At 53.2% G+C, this 17,828-nt stretch overlaps 1 protein-coding gene across 1 annotated transcript; it reads left to right on the top strand.

Annotated features, from left to right (window-relative positions):
- Positions 1-13,182: 13,182 nt before the first annotated feature.
- LOC123076191 (uncharacterized) lies at positions 13,183-17,419 on the top strand. Its single transcript, XM_044498575.1, has 7 exons — positions 13,183-13,477; positions 13,564-13,767; positions 13,867-14,030; positions 16,365-16,430; positions 16,513-16,578; positions 16,656-16,768; positions 17,053-17,419. The coding sequence occupies exons 1-7, from the start codon at positions 13,183-13,185 to the stop codon at positions 17,417-17,419; spliced, it is 1,275 nt and encodes a 424-aa protein (XP_044354510.1).
- The last annotated feature ends 409 nt before the right edge of the window (positions 17,420-17,828 follow it).

The following is a 17,828-nucleotide window of genomic DNA, read 5'->3' as shown; positions in this document are numbered from 1 at the left end:
GACTTAATGGCTCACCGTGGTCTATATGTTATGTCGAACGGGAGGAGCTCGATAGCCCATTTGGCAATCCGGCCCGTGGCATCGCGGTTGTTTATTATGTCGTTGAGTGGTACTTCCGAGGCCACCGTAATTGAACACTCTTGAAAGTAGTGTCGTAATTTCCGGGATGCCATAAATACCGCGTATGCTATCTTTTGATAATGTGGGTACCGTGATCCGCATGGAGTGAGGACAGTGGATACATAGTATACTGGCTTTTGAAGTGGGAATTATGTCCGTCCGTCTCTCGTTCGACAACGAGCACTGCGCTTACAACTTGGTGAGTTGCTGCTATATATAACAACATTGGTTCGCCGACATTTGGCGCGGCCAAGATTGGGTTGGTGGCCAGGATGGCTTTTATTTCTTCCAATCCGGTCGTGGCCGCGTCCGTCCACTCAAAGTGTTCGGTGCGCTGAAGAAGGTGATAAAGGGGTAGTGCCTTTTCTCCTAATCGGGAGATAAAGCGGCTTAAGGCCGCCACGCATCCAGTTAACTTTTGGATTTGCTTGAGGTCAGTTGGGATAGCTAACTGTGACAGAGCTTGGATTTTAGCCGGATTTGCTTCAACTCCTCTACTGGAGACGATGAAGCCCAGGAGCTTTCCGGCGGGCACGCCAAAAACGCATTTTTCAAGATTGAGCTTGATGTCGTATGTTCGGAGATTGTCGAACATGAGCCTCAAGTCGTCTATTAAGGATTCGACGTGTCTGGTTTTAATGACCACATCGTCTACGTATGCCTCCACTCTTTTGCCAATCTGTTTTTCCAGGCATGTCTGAATCATGCGTTGATACGTTGCACCGGCGTTCTTAAGCCTGAAAGGCATGGTGTTGAAACAGAAGGGGCCGTATGGGGTGATAAATGCCGTTGCGGCTTGGTCGGACTCCGCCATCTTAATTTGATGGTATCCGGAGGAGTATGCGTCGAGGAAACACAATGAGTCGTGTCCTGCAGTAGCATCGATAATTTGATCGATGCAGGGGAGGGGGAAGGGATCCTTGGGGCAAGCCTTGTTAAGGTCCTTAAAATCAACACATAGGCGGCAGGATTTATCCTTCTTTGGTACCATCACCAGGTTTGCTAGCCAGTCCGGATGTTTTATTTCTCTAATGAATCCGGCCTCCAGTAACTTGGCTAGCTCCTCTCCCATGGCTTGTCGCTTAGGTTCAGAGAAACGCCGAAGAGTCTGCTTGACCGGCTTGAATCCCTTTAGAATGTTAAGGCTATGCTCGGCCAGCCTGCGTGGGATTCCTGGCATGTCTGAAGGATGCCAGGCGAATATGTCCCAATTCTTGCGTAGGAACTCCCGTAGTGCGGCGTCTATAGCGGGGTTTAACTGTGCCCCGATGGATGCTGTTTTTGTAGGGTCCGTTGGGTGGACTTGGAATTTGACTATTTCATCCGCTGGTTTAAAAGAGGTGGACTTGGATCTTTTGTCGAGTATCACGTCGTCCCTGTCCACTTTGGAGCGCAGCGCAGTTAATTCCTCGGCCGCGAGGGCTTCGGATAATGCCTCGAGGGCCAGTGCGGCTATTTTGTTTTTGGCGCGGAGTGCTATGTCCGGATCACTAGCTAGAGTGATGATTCCATTGGGCCCGGGCATTTTGAGCTTCATGTACCCGTAATGGGGTATGGCTTGGAAGATCGTGAATGCCTCCCGCCCTAGAAGGGCGTGGTATCCGCTACTGAACGAGGCCACTTGGAATGTGATTTCTTCGGACCTATAATTCTCCGGCGTGCCGAATACCACATCTAGTGTGATTTTCCCAGCGCATCGTGCCTCCCGACTAGGGATGATTCCTCTGAAGGTCGTGCTGCTTTGCTCGATGCGGTTTCTGTCTATTTCCATTTTTTGAAGAGTCTCCTCATAGATGAGGTTTAATCCGCTACCGCCGTCCATGAGCACTTTAGTAAGCCGGAAGTCGTCCACAATTGGACTAAGGACCAAGGTGGCCGGTGCTCGGGCTGTTCGGAATTTAGGTTCGTCACTGGCATTGAAGGTGATAGCCGTATCGCTCCATGGATTTATTGCTGCCACGTGGCAGACTTCGGCAAGGCTGCGGAGTGCTCACTTACGCCTATTATTTGAGGCGAAGGTCTCGAAGACTGTCAATACTGTATTGTTGTTATCCACAGGATGGTGTTCTGCGGTATTTTTAATGAGGAGATCCTCACCGCTCTTGGCCACCTGCCGGAGTACCCAACATGCTCTAAGGCTGTGTGTTGGTATGGTATCCGTTGTACTGTGAATTTTGCATGGCCATTAAGCCATCCCTCCAATACGGTTCCACGCCCTGTAGTGGGCTTTTGCTTCTTTGTAATTGGGTCGGGCGACTTACGAGAGTGCACCCTTTTAGTTCGGACTGGGGGTTTTGTCAGAGCCGGAGCATCCCAAAATTTTGTTTGGGTTTTCCAGGCGCTTTCCATCGCACAGTACTTCCGTACTATGGCCGCCAAGTCAGCGAAGTGTGTTATGTCACGGCGACTTATCGCGTTGAGGATTCCCTTCCGTGCAATTATTGCAAAAGAATGAAATTGCGTCTTCCTCGCGACGGTCCTTGACCTTGTTCATTACAAGGAGGAATCTGGCCCAATAGTGGTGTACTGTCTCCTGGGGCTCTTGTCTAATGTGGGAAAGATCGTTTATATTTGGGTGGGTGGGTGCATTTAAGTCCGAACCTTGACCCGATCTGAGACCCAGGGGCGGAGGAGTTTCCGATCTCGGAAGTTCGGGCTCTGGGATGTTGCCCGATAGTTCTGGCCCGCTGCCTGATTCTAGGTTCAGGGTTTGGGCGATGTCCTCCCGTAGACGGGTATCCGGCTCAGAGAGCTCGGGAATCCGGACATAGTTTGTCCTCAAGATAGAGGAAGAATCGCCGCATTGCTCCTCCACCACCGCTATCTGATGGGTGACCGGCGGGGAGTTAATCTCCCTTTGGTCGGGTTTAAGCCCGATCTGATCATAGTCTGTAGCGACTCCCAAAGCGCGATGCGATCCAAGAGCTTGTTCAAAGAAGAGAGTTCTATTGGATCCAACTGCTCGGCGAGTCCCGAGCTAACGTGGAGGCTGTTTTCGATGACCCGGGAAGTCATCATCGGCGCAGCGGCCGAACAGGCGGTCATGACGAAACTGCCTAGTCGGAGAGTTTGGCCTACCGCCAGGGCTCCCCCAGAAGTGATGCTGTCCTTGACAACGAGGCGAGCCATCCAGCCTTATGATGACGGCACAGTGGAACTCCCAATGAAAGCACCAATGTCGGTGTCAAAACCGGCGGATCTCGGGTAGGGGGTCCCGAACTGTGCGTCTAAGGCGGATGGTAACAGGAGGCGGGGGACACAATGTTTACCCAGGTTCGGGCCCTCTCGATGGAGGTAATACCCTACTTCCTGCTTGATTGATCTTGATGATATGAGTATTACAAGAGTTGATCTACCACGAGATCGTAGAGGCTAAACCCTAGAAGCTAGCCTATGGTATGATTGTTGTCGTCCTACGGACTAAACCCTCCGGTTTATATAGACACCGGAGGGGGCTAGGGTTACACAGAGTCGGTTACAAGGGAGGAGATCTACATATCCGTATTGCCAAGCTTTCCTTCCACGCCAAGGAGAGTCCCATCCGGACACGGGACGAAGTCTTCAATCTTGTATCTTCATAGTCCAACAGTCCGGCCAAAGGATATAGTCCGGCTGTGCGAGGACCCCCTAATCCAGGACTCCCTCACCCTCGACCCTATGTGGGAGCCACATATGCCCCCGTGTATCTCCGCCAATAGCTCCAGTCCTTCCTCTCGGGGAATGCACTTCAATTTCACACCGTTCGGTCTCTTCCTGTACATGACGTCATCAATGAACTGGTACATAGCAGACCGACGGGCTACATTCTCCGCTTCTTCCTGCTCCTCAGGAAGCTCCCCTGTTTCGAGGAATCGGACGGTATGCTGTGCCCATGCCAGAGCCTGGGGCTCGACGGCAAGGACCAAAGGCATTTCTTCAGCCGTGGGAGCGTCCGTCTCTACGGCCAGGGCTTGACGGCCTGTCGGAGTCAGTCGCCCCTCGGCAGGCTCAGGATCCACGACAACACCCTTGCTAGCGGCTCCTGGGGGCTCAGCGGGAAAGTATTTGCCGGGGCCTGATTTCCTCCGTTTGTTCTGCTCCGTTGATGGTTCGACGGATGGTTGAGTTAACCGAAGAAAAAAAGTACCTGGTTCCACAGGTAGCTTGAATGCAGCACGCTTTGACAGGTAATCGGCGATGTCGTTCTCCGCTCGGGGAACGTGCTCCGCTTGTATACCATCAAAGAGCTCCTCCAGCTTACTCACCTCATCTACGTAGGCCTCCATCAACGGGCAATGATAATCTTTGTTAACTTGTCTGACGACAAGCTGCGAATCACCCCTGACGATGAGCTTCTTAACCCCGAAGTCTGCTGCGAACCTGCGACCGGCAAGCAACCCCTCGTACTCAGCAGTGTTGTTGGTGGACATCTCCCTGGGAAAGTGCATCTGGATTACATACCTGAGGTACTCTCCGGTGGGTGCAACGAGCAGCACACCAGCACCGGCGCCTTGCAGCGAGAAAGCCCCGTCAAAGTACATAATCCAGTCGCGAGCTGTTTCCTGTCCGGGGAGAGTGGTCTCCTGGATCTCCTCGTCAGGCATTGAGGTCCATTCCGCAATGAACTCCGCCAAGACTCTGCTCTGGATTGTCGAAGTACTCTCAAACTTCAAACCAAAGCTTGATAATTCCAAGGCCCACTCCACAATCCTTCCGGTTGCGTCTGGGTTGTGCAGTATCCGTTGCAACGGGAGGCGGGTAACGACAGTGATCTCGTGGGCTTGGAAGTAGTGACGCAACTTCCTCGAGGCCATAAGGAGGCCGAAGAGCAATTTCTGCACACCGGAGTACCTCGACCTAGCCCCCTGCAAGAGGGAGCTGACAAAGTAAACCGGGTGCTGCATCAACTTCTTCTTCTGCACCACCTCACTTGGCTGCGCGGGCACTGTCCCGATGGCGTCAGACTCTGCCGGGGGCCTTGCCTTGCCGGCACCAGGCCCTGCCGGGGGAATCTCTGACTTGCCATCCGCCGGTCCTACCGTTGCCACTGCCTCTTCGTCGACCTCCCTCTGCGCCACCAGCGCGGTGCTGACCACTTGATTCGTCGCCGCCAAATATAGTAGCAACGGCTCTTGTGGTTTAGGCGCCACCAGTACCGGTGTAGAAGAGAGGTATTTCTTCAGATCCTGCAGTGCTGCATCGGCCTCCGGGGTCCACTCCATTGGGCCCGCCTTTTTCAAAGTCTTGAAAAAAGGGAGGGCGTGCTCGGCAGACTTGGAGATGAATCGGCTCATGGCGGCAACACAGCCAGTGAGCCGACGCACATCCTTGATCCGCTTGGGCGCCTCAATCTGCTCGATAGCCTTGATCTTGTCTGGGTTTGCCTCAATCCCACGCTGCGACACAAAGAACCTGAGAAGTTTGCCGGACGGAACACCGAAGACACACTTCTCAGGGTTCAGCTTGAGGTTGATCTTGCGCAGGTTGGCAAACGTCTCTTCTAAGTCTTGTACAAGAGTTGCCCTGTCCTTGGTTTTGACCACTATGTCATCCATATAAGCTTCCATATTTCTATGTAGCTGGGGCTCAAAACCAATTTGGACTGCCCTTGGAAACATCAAGCCAGCACTCTTCAACCCGAAAGGCATCTGTAAAAAGTAGTACATACCACATGGGGTGATGAATGTTGTCTTCTCTTCATCTTCTCTTGTCATGAAGATCTGGTGGTAGCCCGAGTAGGCGTCGAGGAATGATAACAGATCACACCCGGCCGTGGAGTCAACAATCTGGTCGATGCGCGGCAACGGGAAGGGGTCCTTAGGATAAGCCTTATTGATATCTATGTAGTCAATACACAGCCTCCACTTCTCGTTTGCCTTGCGCACCACCACCGGATTGGCCCCACCACCGGATTGGCCAACCACGTCGGATGGAGCACTCCCCTCACCAAGCCTGCTGCTTCCGACTTCCTGATCTCCTCTGTGATGAACTCCTGTCGTTCCAAAGCTTGCTTCCTGACCTTCTGCTTGACGGGTCGCGCGTGGGGGCAGACAGCAAGATGGTGCTCAATCACTTCCCTGGGAACGCCGGGGATGTCAGATGCTTGCCATGCAAACACATCGACATTCGCCCACAGGAAAGTGACGAGCGCGCTTTCCTATTTGCTGTCAAGGGTGGAGCTTATGGTGAAAGCCCCTCCCGTGCCATCCTCCTTGACGGACACCTTCTTGGTCTCTGGTGGTGCAGCTCTGGATTTCTTGCTCTTGCCGGTGGAGCTCTCTGGCACGTCCTCGACGGTAGCACAACACTTCAAAGAAGTGCGCTTGCCGGAGTGGGTGCAAGAGGTCCTGCCGGTTTTCTTCTTCCCTCCTGGGGCTTCAGCGGCAGGAGCAAGTGCCTTGGCGGCAGTTGCTGCAACAGCTTCCCGGTAGAGTAGGTCGGCGCAGATCAGCGCATCCTTCTTGTCACAAGGAACGGTGATGATGGTCATCGGCCCAGGCATGTTCAGCGTGTTGTAGGCGTAGTGTGACGCCGCCATGAACTTGGCTAGTGCCGGGCGGCCGAGAATCCCGTTGTAGGGCAAGGGGATCTCGGCTACGTCGAAGACGATCCTCTCCGTCCTGTAGTTCAACTCGCCCCCAAACGTCACGGGCAGCGTGACCTTCCCCTTCGGCTGACTCCTTCCCGGATTGACCCCTTGAAACGTGCCCGTTTCCTCGAGGTCTCCATCAGGAATTTGTAGCCTCTTGATCACAACAGGCGAGATCAAGTTCAGACCGGCCCCGCCATCGACTAACATCTTGTTCACCTTGAGGTTGCGTATCATTGGTGAAACCAACAACTACAAGCACCCGGCCGCAGTTGTGCGATCAGGGTGGTCCTCGGCATCAAAGATGATAGGCGTGCTGGACCACTTCAGTGGCTTCTGAGCGTCGAATGATGGCTCCGCTGCTATGATCTCACGCGCCCACTGCTTGAGCTGGCGGTGAAGGTATGCAGCGAGGCCCCACCATCGACGCACATGGCCACTGTAGCCTTCTGGAACTCATGCTCGCCGGACTCGTCGTCTTCGTCATGATCATCGTCTTCCTGCTTCTTGTCGCGGCCCCGAGCGGGCCTCTCTTGCTGGTTATCCTTACCGCGGCGACCTCCTTGGCCGCCACGCTTTTTGCCACATCCCTCGGCACCATCCTGGCCCTTCTCCTTGTCCCGCCTCTCATACTCAGCTTTCTGCTTCTCAGCAAGCAGCTCGACTTGCCGGCAGTTCTGGAGGTCGTGGCCCTTGGTGCGGTGGATCTTGCAGTATTGCTTGTCGGAGCCTCCTGGCTTGTCGGCAGCCGCCAAGGCCCGGCTAGCGGCGCACCCGGCAATATCCTTGCCGGGGTCATCTTCCTTGGCCTTCTTGGCGGCGCTGGTGCCCTCGGATCCCTCGACGGCAAGCATGGTCTTATCCTTTTGTTTCCTGTTGCGGCGCCGGCCCTTCTTTGTCGGGGCGGCGGTGTCTTCGTCCGTAGAGTCGGATTTCGCGCCGGTGTCCTCGTCGGGGTACTTCCTCCCCTCTTCGGCCCGAGCGCATCTATCGGCCAGAACGTAAAGTTCGGCCACATCCTTGACCTTGTTCATCGCCAGCTCTTCGCGCATCTTGCGGTTACGCACATTCTGATGGAATGCGCTGATCACGGTGGCGGGATGAACATCTGGGATGTTGTATTGCACTCGGCTGAACCTCTGTATGTACTTGCGCAGGTTTTCACCTTCCTTCTGGGGAATGATATGCCAATCACTCGCCTGGCCATGAGCTTGGTGGCCTCCAGTGAAGGCACCAACGAACTCATGACACAGGTCCGACCAAGAAGAAATGGAACCCGCCGGCAAGTGCATCAACCAAAACATGACATTGGGCTTCAAGGCCAACGGGAAGTAGTTGGCGAGCACCTTGTCGTCACGAGCTCCAGCAGCTTGCATCGTGATGGTGTAGATGCTGAGGAACTCTGAGGGATGGGTCTTGCCATTGTACTTCTCGCCGACGTCGGGCTTGAACATGCGGTGGGACGGCCACTGGAACTGCCGCAGCTCACGGGTAAAGGCTGGGGAACCCACCTCGTAAGGTAGGCCACCGGAGCCTCCTGGGGCTGGGTGGTCCATAGCGGGCCCCGCCCGCCTATTTGACTGGTGGCGTGTATCGCGCCGGCGCTCGATGGTGGTTCGAGCGTCTTCATGGGCTCACTCCCGAAGAACTTGGCGCTGGTCGCGGTGGGTCCGTGGGTCGGACGAAGCTATGGAAATGTTATTACAAGTGTCATGACGACGGATCGACACCCGCGGTGGCTGGCGTGGAGGAGGAGAGTGCACCGTGGCCGCAGCACCTCCGGCCCTCCACCGCTGGCATGCGGTGGTTCGACGGAGCGCCGGCCTGAGGACCCCGCTGGCCGTGGCCCGTCTTGGTTGGCAACGCCGACAAGGCTCCGAATGGTGGCCCTCCACTCATCGAGCTTTTCCACAGCAGGAGGGAAGTCGAGGAGTAGCAACGCGCGCGCCAAAGCTTACGCTAGCGTGGGTGGCGGCGAGAGCTGCGTGGACCGTGGCTTGCTTCGACTTCTAACCACGTTAGAAGGAGCTCTACCCCAGCGGCTGCGTGCCATTTTCGCCAGCACTTCGGCGGGCATGCTGGTCTCCTTCGTCCCGCAGATGATGCACATGACTCTTCCCACGGCGGTGTCCGGGGTCTCCAGCGTGGTGGCGCTGCTCGTCGCGTGCACCCTGGGAAGAGTGCGTCGTGGGCGTCGGCGTAGGCGTCTTGGAGGTTGCTGCGTTGCCCGCAGGTGGCACAGCGACACCCCTGGAGGGCCCCGCGCCGCCTGCGGGGGGCCCAGCCCCGTCTTTGGATTTGGCGATGTGCGGCCCGCCGTCCGGCGCACGAACGACGCCGCTCGCCAGGCTCTGACTGCTAGGGCGATGCTGGTGCTCGCGGCCGCGGCTCGGGTTCTGTCCGCTACCGGCCCGCTGCTCGCCCGCACTGGCACGGGCCGTTCGACTCCCGACGAGCCGATCGCCGTGATCGTCTTCTTCTTGGGAGCCATGGCGATGAAGAACTGCTAGGCTAACTGCTAGACCAGATTCTCACGACTACGCCACACTCCTACCTGGCGTGCCAAAGATGTCGGGGAAAAGACACCTATGGGATCACTGGAATCCCTTCTACGGTTGGCGGGCGCGGGGTTGTGAGAAGAGCAGGTCTGACAGGAAGCACACGGATCGTTTACCAAGGTTCGGGCCACGAAGATGCGTAATACCCTAGTCCTGTTTTGGTGGATGTATTGAGCGTTCTTGTGTTCTTGAGCTAGCTACGGGGTGTAACTTGCCCAAAAGAGCTGAATCCCTCTCCTGGTCGCCTCGGGCCTCCTTTTATAGGCAAAAGGGGTCACCACAGTGGCACACAGGAGGTGGAAAGGTCTACAGTGCGCGAGCTTATCGCCCGGCGTTACAGGACAAAGCGCATTAAATGCGCTACTTAGGTGTCCATTAGCTTTATCGGGGACGGGAACGAGGCCCGTCCCGTCCGTCGCTGCCCCGCCTCGCATCGACACGCGCCCGGGCCAGCGAAGCATGCGGTGCCATGTAGGCAGGCAGGCTGCTGAGGTGGCGCGGTGGTGGAGCCTTCATGAAGATCTGCATGCCACCACGCAGGTGCTTGCCGAGGTGGCACGGTGGTGGAGCCTTCACGAAGATCTGCATGCCACCACGCAGGTGCTTGCTGAGTCGGTGTAGAGGTCGCCCGTCGCCACGCAGGTGCCTGCCCAGCTGGTTGAGCTAGCAGCTGCTTGGGAATGGCGGTGGAGTCTTGGCTGGTGCGGGCCTGGCTGTGGCCCCGCTAATGCCCTCGGCAAGGGTCTTGCCGGGGGACCCAGCAAGGGTCTTGCCGTGGCGCTGCGGTCGTCCCCGGCAAGGCTCTTGCCGAGGGTCTTGTGGGTTTCCTCGGCTAGAATCCCGCTGAGGGTCGTGGTCTTCTGGTCCTCATCTGATCTCATGTATCTATGATCTTGACAAAGATCAGCATGCCACCACAGAGATGCCTCCCGAGCCCTGGGTCCAATGTAGTTGTTGGTGACGTTTGGAACCCTTGGGCTCAAGGGTGGCTCACTCCGCCGGCGTCGGGCAATTTGCCCCGGCAAGCGCCTTGCCAGGGCCGTGGAGGCCGCCCCGGCAAGGGTCTTGCCGGGGGAGTCCACCTCGCCCCCTTGCTCTTTTATGCTTCTGGTCTTGGCGTTGCTTTGTTTTCCTTGCGCTTTGGTTTCCCTCCGGCTCCCCTCCTCTGCCCCGCTATGTGCACGCTGCTCTGACTACTCGTGCACAAGTAAAGGGGTCAAAAGGAGAGCCCCTACTTTTGTACACCGACAGATCTGGACAAATAGAACGAAGCTTTTGGCCTTTCAGAGAGACACAAGTCAGCTCCTCGCGTCATCCCCACTTTCGGCCTCGAGCAAAGGAGAAATTGACCGACGCGAGGAAAAATTTCAGGCACCTTAGATTTAGCAAAACCAGATTTTTATTGGGCATCTTGAATAGTTGCTATGTATCAGTGAATTCCTTTTTCCCTTGAAAAATGTCCAAGTGGAGAAGTAAACTCTCATATGAATACTATATATTGCAGTTAGGGCATCTCTAAGGCGGACCGTAAACCTCCCGGAACCATTTGAATTGGTCTGTCCGAACCACGGAAGCCATCCAACATCGACTTGTATCGGTCCATGGAGCGGTCCGGGCGCGATTTCTCTTGCAAACCGGAGACAAAACCGGGGGAGGTTTGCGGGAGTCTGGATCGCTCCCAAGCCCACTTCTTACCGTCCTGACCCACCAAAAAAACCTCCACCCTCCCATGCACTCCCGCCTGACGCTAGCTGCGCAATTATGCTGCTGTAGAGCACGCTGCTCCGTACTGAAGACGGCTCAGGGCGGACACGACCTCTCACTGCCTCCGCCATTGAAGCGGCGTCCCGGCCAAGGGTGCCGTCCGCTGCACGCCCGGCTGAACACGCCTCCTCACCGCATTCATATGCCTCCATTAACCACGCGTGGAGCCAAGAAACCTACTCCGGCCGCACGTCCGTTCAGGAGCGGGCCGGCATTAAACGCAACGTCGGCCGAGCTCCTCCCGTCCGCCCTCTAGTTAAACGATGGCAAGCACAGGGCAAGAATCACACCCCTCCGTCGCCCCCTATCTCCTCCTTCACCATTTTCTCCATCATTTCTATGGCATCCGACGGGCAGGAAGAGCAATTCTCTGGCATAAAACTCGGCATGGTGGCCCCGAGCCCGGCGGATACGAGCGTGACAGCTCGCTGCTCCACCTTCCTCCCCTAGGCCGACAGAGCAAGTTGCCTGCCCAATCCGGCGCGTGGTTCAACAACTCGCCGATCCAAGCCAGCTCGCGGAGGAGTGGCGAGTTGCTCCAGGCCGGCACAGAGAGACCACGGTGGAATGGTCATGGACGACACCGCGTCGTACCGCCCCTCTAGTGCCTACGACCACACCATCCGCCGTCGACGTGCGCGTAGCTGTGCCATGCAGACAGAGAGAGAAGGCGGGTGCATGGAGGAGATCGACGAGTCAGTGGCCACCGCATTCGCGTCCACGTCCGCTGACCGCTGGCAACTTCAAGGGAAAGTAGAACACTGGAGGCCGCCGTCGCTTGGGTCCCAGGAAGGCCACCGCCGGCGCGTCACCGGCTTGTACAACTGGTGACGTGTTCGGATTCTTCTTTATCTTAGACTACCCTGACCTAGGCGTTCAGAGAAGCACCCTTCCCCTCCGTCTGAAGCACCCTCTTCGCCACACTCCGATGAGAGGCTCAATGAACATAGGGAAGATACGGGGGAAGAATATGCCTCAGGGACTCTCAACAGTCCGGTGACGAAGGGATCCACCGCGACCGGCCATAGACTAGTGTAGTGTATCCGTGTCATGGGAGTAGAGCTCCGCGCAACCGTACGTGCACATAGTTTTAACTTTTTAGTTAAAATAATTCCAAAATGTAACCGTTTGTACGAAACCCGTCATGTTTGTATGAAATCAGGTCAAGTTTGCATAAATCCGGCCATTTTGCACGAATTTCGTCCCGTTGGTTTGAGTTGTTGTGAAAATGTATGCGGCTAGCATTGGATGGATGTCTCCCGCATCCGTGTCTGCGAATGGTCCTTCTTGTCCACGGACGGATGCGGGAGGTTTTTTTCGGGTTGCCGTTGAAGATGCCCTTACTTTTGGTTGGATGTTTTTTGGAACGGATCTAGGTAAAAGCCTGGTCTTCGGCCGGTGGTCGGAGTCGGTGATGGTGAAGCCTTTGGTGTCATTTTCTTCGTGAAGGCATCATCGAGCTGAAGCTCCCAACTCCTCCCGCTACCTCCGGGGGAAACCCTTAATCAATTGATCGGATGATGGCGGCGCACTTGTGTCGTTCTCTCCTTGGGTGCGTCATTCTTGAAGGTGTGCATTGACTCGAGGGACCAGTGGACGATTTTAGCGGTGGAGCGGCGTTTCATGTCACGCATCGCGATGTTGAGTCTTGGCAGCGTGACGCAGCGGGGTCTCGCCGACGGATGTTTGATGATGGACGGGCGAAGGGAGGTGGCGTTGTCTGGCGCCATGGTGACGACGACGGCAGGCTGGCAAGGTCAATACGTTAGTACCTGTTCTGAAGATGGATCGCTGGGAGACGGCGACGCCGACCTCTGAGAGTGCGCCAGACCGATGTGTGCCACTGGTTGGGGCCTCCGGCTTCAGATGTTATGCTTTGGTGTGAGGTCTGTTTGTTATTCAGTTCGAACAATCGGCATCTCTTCATCAAGCGGATAGAAATAGCGACAGATGTTGCCAAAATGATGGCTTCAAATTTACTGATATATTACTTTATAAAATCTTTATAAATAACTAATAAAATGACTGCATGCATAGTGTAAAATGCAGAGACCGGGTCATCCTTCTTTTAAAAAAACCGCCAGCCTCGAGCTGTCCCCTACTGAGAATCATAAAGCCGCGCGCTGCTGCGACTGCGAGGTGTCAACCCCCACAAGCCACAAGCCACAAGCCATGGCCACCACCAAGATGTGCAAGCGGCCGAGCGCTGCCTGGCTGTTCCTCTTCGTCGCGGAGCTGGGATGGACATGGGCAGTGATCCCCTCTTCTTCCCCCGTGGGCCTCTCTGCCCGGCGCTACGACTCCATCTTCAGCTTCGGCGACTCCTTCTCCGACACCGGCAACAACCCCGTCGTGTTCGCCGCCAGCTCCGTCTTCGACCCCGTCACGCGCCCGCCCTACGGCTCCACCTACTTCGGCCGCCCCACCGGCCGCAACTCCGACGGCCGCCTCATCATCGACTTCATCGGTACACATACGCACTCCTCAGTTGTCATGCTGCCCTAAACAAACTCCACTGATCTGATGTGGTCAACTCAACTGCTCTGCTTGCAGCTCAACGCCTCGGCCTGCCGCTCGTCCCGCCGTCCCTGGCGCACAACGGGAGCTTCCGCCGAGGCGCCAACTTCGCCGTCGGGAGTGCCACCGCTCTCGACGCCGCTTTCTTCCACGGTGGCAAGTTCCCTCTTAACGTCAGCTTGGGCGTACAGCTGCCGTGGTTCGAGTCGCTCAAGCCTTCTCTCTGCCGCACAACCAAAGGTTGGTGGTAGTTCCAAGTCAAGCGACGCAAGCCATGCACGTATTTAGCTACCTGAAGAGTGACAAGGAATTGATATGAACCTTACATTTGCGCTGCAGAGTGCAAGGCCTTCTTCGGCAGATCCCTCTTCTTTGTGGGCGAATTCGGGGTCAACGACTACGACTTCTGTTTCCTCACCAAGAGCGTGCAAGAGATCATGCCGCTCGTTCCAGATGTCATCAGGACCATCTCAACGGCCATCTCAGACCGATGTGTGCCACTGGTTGGGGCCTCCGGCTTCTTTGTGGACCGCTCGTTCCAGACTTAGAACTTCATATGGTGGTCCTCTGAACTATGTGAAGGATAATAAGAAAAAGAATTACAATCCAAGTAGCAAAGGTCCCCTTCAAAGCCACATGGAAAAGCTCCCACGCAATATCAGCATCAGCAAAAGTCTTTTCCAGTGGACAAAGATACATGTCTCCATTATAAGCAGACTGGGCACTACTAGAAAGATTGTCCTGTTTGGCTAAAGTCAATAATAGCAGAGAGAGGTAACAACAATGTTTCCTTTGTAAATGAATCCTTGTATACACAGTTTTTTAAATCTACTTGGTGGATTGACTCAGGAGCAACTGTTCATGTTGCAAATCGTTACAGGGATTCCATTCGACTCGGACTACGCAAAGAAGCGAAAGATGCATTGAAGTTGCAAACGGAGTTCAAACAGAAGTTAAAGTTGTCGGCGACATCTCCCTGGAGTTAGCTGATGGATTCAAGCTTCTGCTTACAGGTGTTTTATATGTTCCTTCCTTATACAAAAACTTGATCAGTGTTTCATGTTTGGATAAGGATCATTATGAATGTCATTTTGGACATGGCAAGCGTGCCATATGGTTTAATAATACTCATATGGGTGTTGCTTTCTTTCACAATGAGCTTTATTTATTATCACTACGTGAAAAAGTGTATTCTGTGTGTAATGTAAATGAGCATGTTTCCGCGTCGGATAAAGAACAAAAGAAAAGAAAGAGAACCCATGACTCATCGAAATTATGGCACTGTCGCTTGGGCCATATTTCGAAGAGGAGAATAGAAAGACTAGTTAAAAATGAAATTCTTCCTCCATCAAAGTTCTCAGACTTAGAACAATGCATAGATTGCATTAAAGGAAAATATATAAAACAAATCAAAAAGGGTGCAAACTGTAGCACAGGAACACTAGAAATCATTCACATTGACCGTAGAGTCTACGAGTACCGCCGCGACTGCTTTTTTTCTTTTTTGAGACAAACCGCCGCGGCTGCTGTGTCCCTCCCTCAAAACTGTAGCGTGTAGATTTTTTTATTTTTACATACAACCTCCTCTTACTCACTGACAATAATTATGGAACGAAAAGGGTACATCCTTTACAAATAGAGGAGTAATAGAAAAGCAAGCAGACAAATGGAAAAGCTAACAGACACACTGCTCTTCTCCTCTCTCGCGCAACCTGCATGGACGCTCACCTCGCGTCAAGAGTTAAGACATCAATCAATAGCACTGCTACATCGGCGGCCGAGCTGTGTAGCTTAATTCGTCCAACATCCTATGAGCTACGAGCTAGCTAGGCAGAAACCTCAACTACTCATAACTGAATGCGCCTACCACCAAGGAAGATGGCGGTATAAAGGCCTACCATAAAGGAGGTCAAACAAGGCAAACTGCACTTCAAACAGACGTGACAACGCAGGCAAGTGCTACCGTCATTGACCTCGGCGGTAGGTTGTGTTATCCTACCGCCAAGGACGGTGATGATAGAAAAAGAGTCAGCTCGCGAAATTTTTACAAAGTGGAGTCCGATCGTGATGAAGTTAGAAAAAAACGTCAAAACAGTCGATTCTGCCTCATGAGGCTGCTATTGGAATTAAATTGCCTCTGTTGGGAAAACTCTTTTTTGCTTCTCCACGAAAGAACCAGACCAATAACGAGGAGGGTCAATGCAACTATCACCTTTACAACTACAATCTCAATTTTGGTATATGATTTTCCTTCATTAGGCATATATACTTATGACTATCAGGAGCAGACCACAACATAGAGCCACAATCCCCTAGTTTAGATGCACTAACAGAACCATTGTGATCTAATTGCATCACTTCCGTCCGTATTGGGTTGGACCGCCCAGTCTGCGTACGCCGTACGTTCGGCTCCATACCCGCTGGTACCTTGATTGAAAAAAAATCGCCGCGCGCCCCCTGCCCCTGACCCAATCCGAAATCCTAACGATCTGCCGCCACCGCGTGACTTTGGCAGGCGGCCATTTCTAGTCGTCGGCGTTAGGCTCACCACTGTTGCGCACAGCGCCTTCCAAGCGGTGATGATGTTGTACAGTGTTCAGATTGATCTAGAACTTTATTTAAAGGTGTATCGATGGAGCAAGAAACCGGATATGCCGACGATGATTCTGGTAACGAGAATGGATCCCCGTAATTGAATGTCAACCTACCTTCCGAGGACAACTATATATGTGAGGATGAATCGTACAATGGTAATGTAAATGACGTGAACGTTGACAAAAAGAATTATGACAAAAAACAACATTGGCACTTACATGTGTTTCTTTGAATTTGCACAGGTACATGTCGATGATGACAATGAGCACGACGATATAGATGAAATTTATGTTGAAAGCGTGAGCCAGGTACGTTCAAAAATATGTAGGGCAAGGAATGATATAACAAGAGCATTATACCACTTACATGTCTTACTTTAAATCTGCACAGGTAGACGTCGATAGTGACAATAAGCAGAACGACGCTGATGAATCTTATGTTGAGAGCGCAAGCCAAGTACGTTGAAAAATATGTAGAGCAAGAAACGATATAACAACTTAGTGACTTACATGGTTCTTTTTCTAATTTTGCAGGGGGGGATGCCGGTGGTCCTAACAGGCACAATGACCATGACGATGATGTTGAGTTCGAATTGGACATTGGGTATGATGAATATCAGCAAGACTCCCGGGATAAGCATTGGAAGGTAATGGCAAAGACATTCAAATCATAAGGGGAGGGTACATGTTCTACAACAAGTACGCAAATGAACGTGGGTTTAGTATTAGGAGGGATTTGCTGAAATAAGGAAAAGTCCTACGGGAAGTATCTGCTTGAGGAGGTATCTTTGTTCCGGAGCTGTAAAACGGCAAGGCAAGTTTTGTATCATGGAAGGCCGGACCCGTAGGATCAGACCATAGGCTCTTACTGCGAAGCTCATTTGATAGTGAAGTTTGATAAAAAAAATCATGCAGTTTGTTATGTTGGCAGTTTTGTCGATGATCATAGCCATGTTCTTGCTAGAACGGACAAAGTCTCATTTGTTCGGTCTCATAAACAGATCAAGGAATTCCAGATAGCAGAGATCTTAGCCATGGCAGGAGCTGGGATCAGACAACACATAATTGTGGACAACTTCATCAGCGGGTATGGCTCGTACGCTAAGGCGGGGTTTGAGAGGAAGGACCTGTATAATCTGTGCTATAGGGAGAAGATGAAACTGCTTGCAAAGGGCGATGTTGACATTGCCGTTGGAATCATGATAAGAAGGAAGGACAAGAATCGAGATTTTTTTTTCTTTGAGTACATTGTTGATGCTGGAGGGAGGCTCAAAAACATGTTCTGGTGTGATTCGTAATCACGTTGGGACTATCGGGACCATGGTGACGTAACCGTCTTTGACAGTACGTACAAGATGAATAGGTACGAAATGTCATTCATCCCTTTCGTCGGTCCAAATAACCATCGTTGCATTACGGTACTCGGTTGCGCAATCGTGTCAAACAAGACGGAAGACACTTATATTTGGCTACTTGAGGCATTCACGAGAGCTATGTGTGAGCAGAAGCCGAAGTCCATAATTACCGATGGAGATGCAACGAAGATAAGTGCTATCCGAAAGGTCCTTCCTGACGAAGTGGCACCGTCTTTGTGCATGGTATATTGAAAACAATATGCATAGACACCTCTACCACAAGTCCTTGAAGGAGTTCAAGTCACTTCTGTACTACGCCACTACACCTGGGAGAGACGGGGCGCGTTTGTGA

Source organism: Triticum aestivum, chromosome 3D, assembly GCF_018294505.1.
Source record: "Triticum aestivum cultivar Chinese Spring chromosome 3D, IWGSC CS RefSeq v2.1, whole genome shotgun sequence".
Lineage (NCBI taxonomy): Eukaryota > Viridiplantae > Streptophyta > Magnoliopsida > Poales > Poaceae > Triticum > Triticum aestivum.
Note: the sequence above shows the minus strand (reverse complement) of the source record. Positions and strands in the feature narration are given on the sequence as shown.

What these genes read in the sequence shown, in the direction of transcription:
- LOC123076191 (XM_044498575.1), top strand. Translation starts at nt 13,183, where the DNA reads ATGGCCACCACCAAGATGTGCAAGCGGCCGAGCGCTGCCTGGCTGTTC. An exon ending in ATGTTGAGAGCGCAAGCCAA is followed by an intron (nt 16,579 to 16,655) that starts GTACGTTGAAAA and finishes CTAATTTTGCAG; the next exon opens with GGGGGGATGCCGGTGGTCCT. An exon ending in CCCGGGATAAGCATTGGAAG is followed by an intron (nt 16,769 to 17,052) that starts GTAATGGCAAAG and finishes TTATGTTGGCAG; the next exon opens with TTTTGTCGATGATCATAGCC.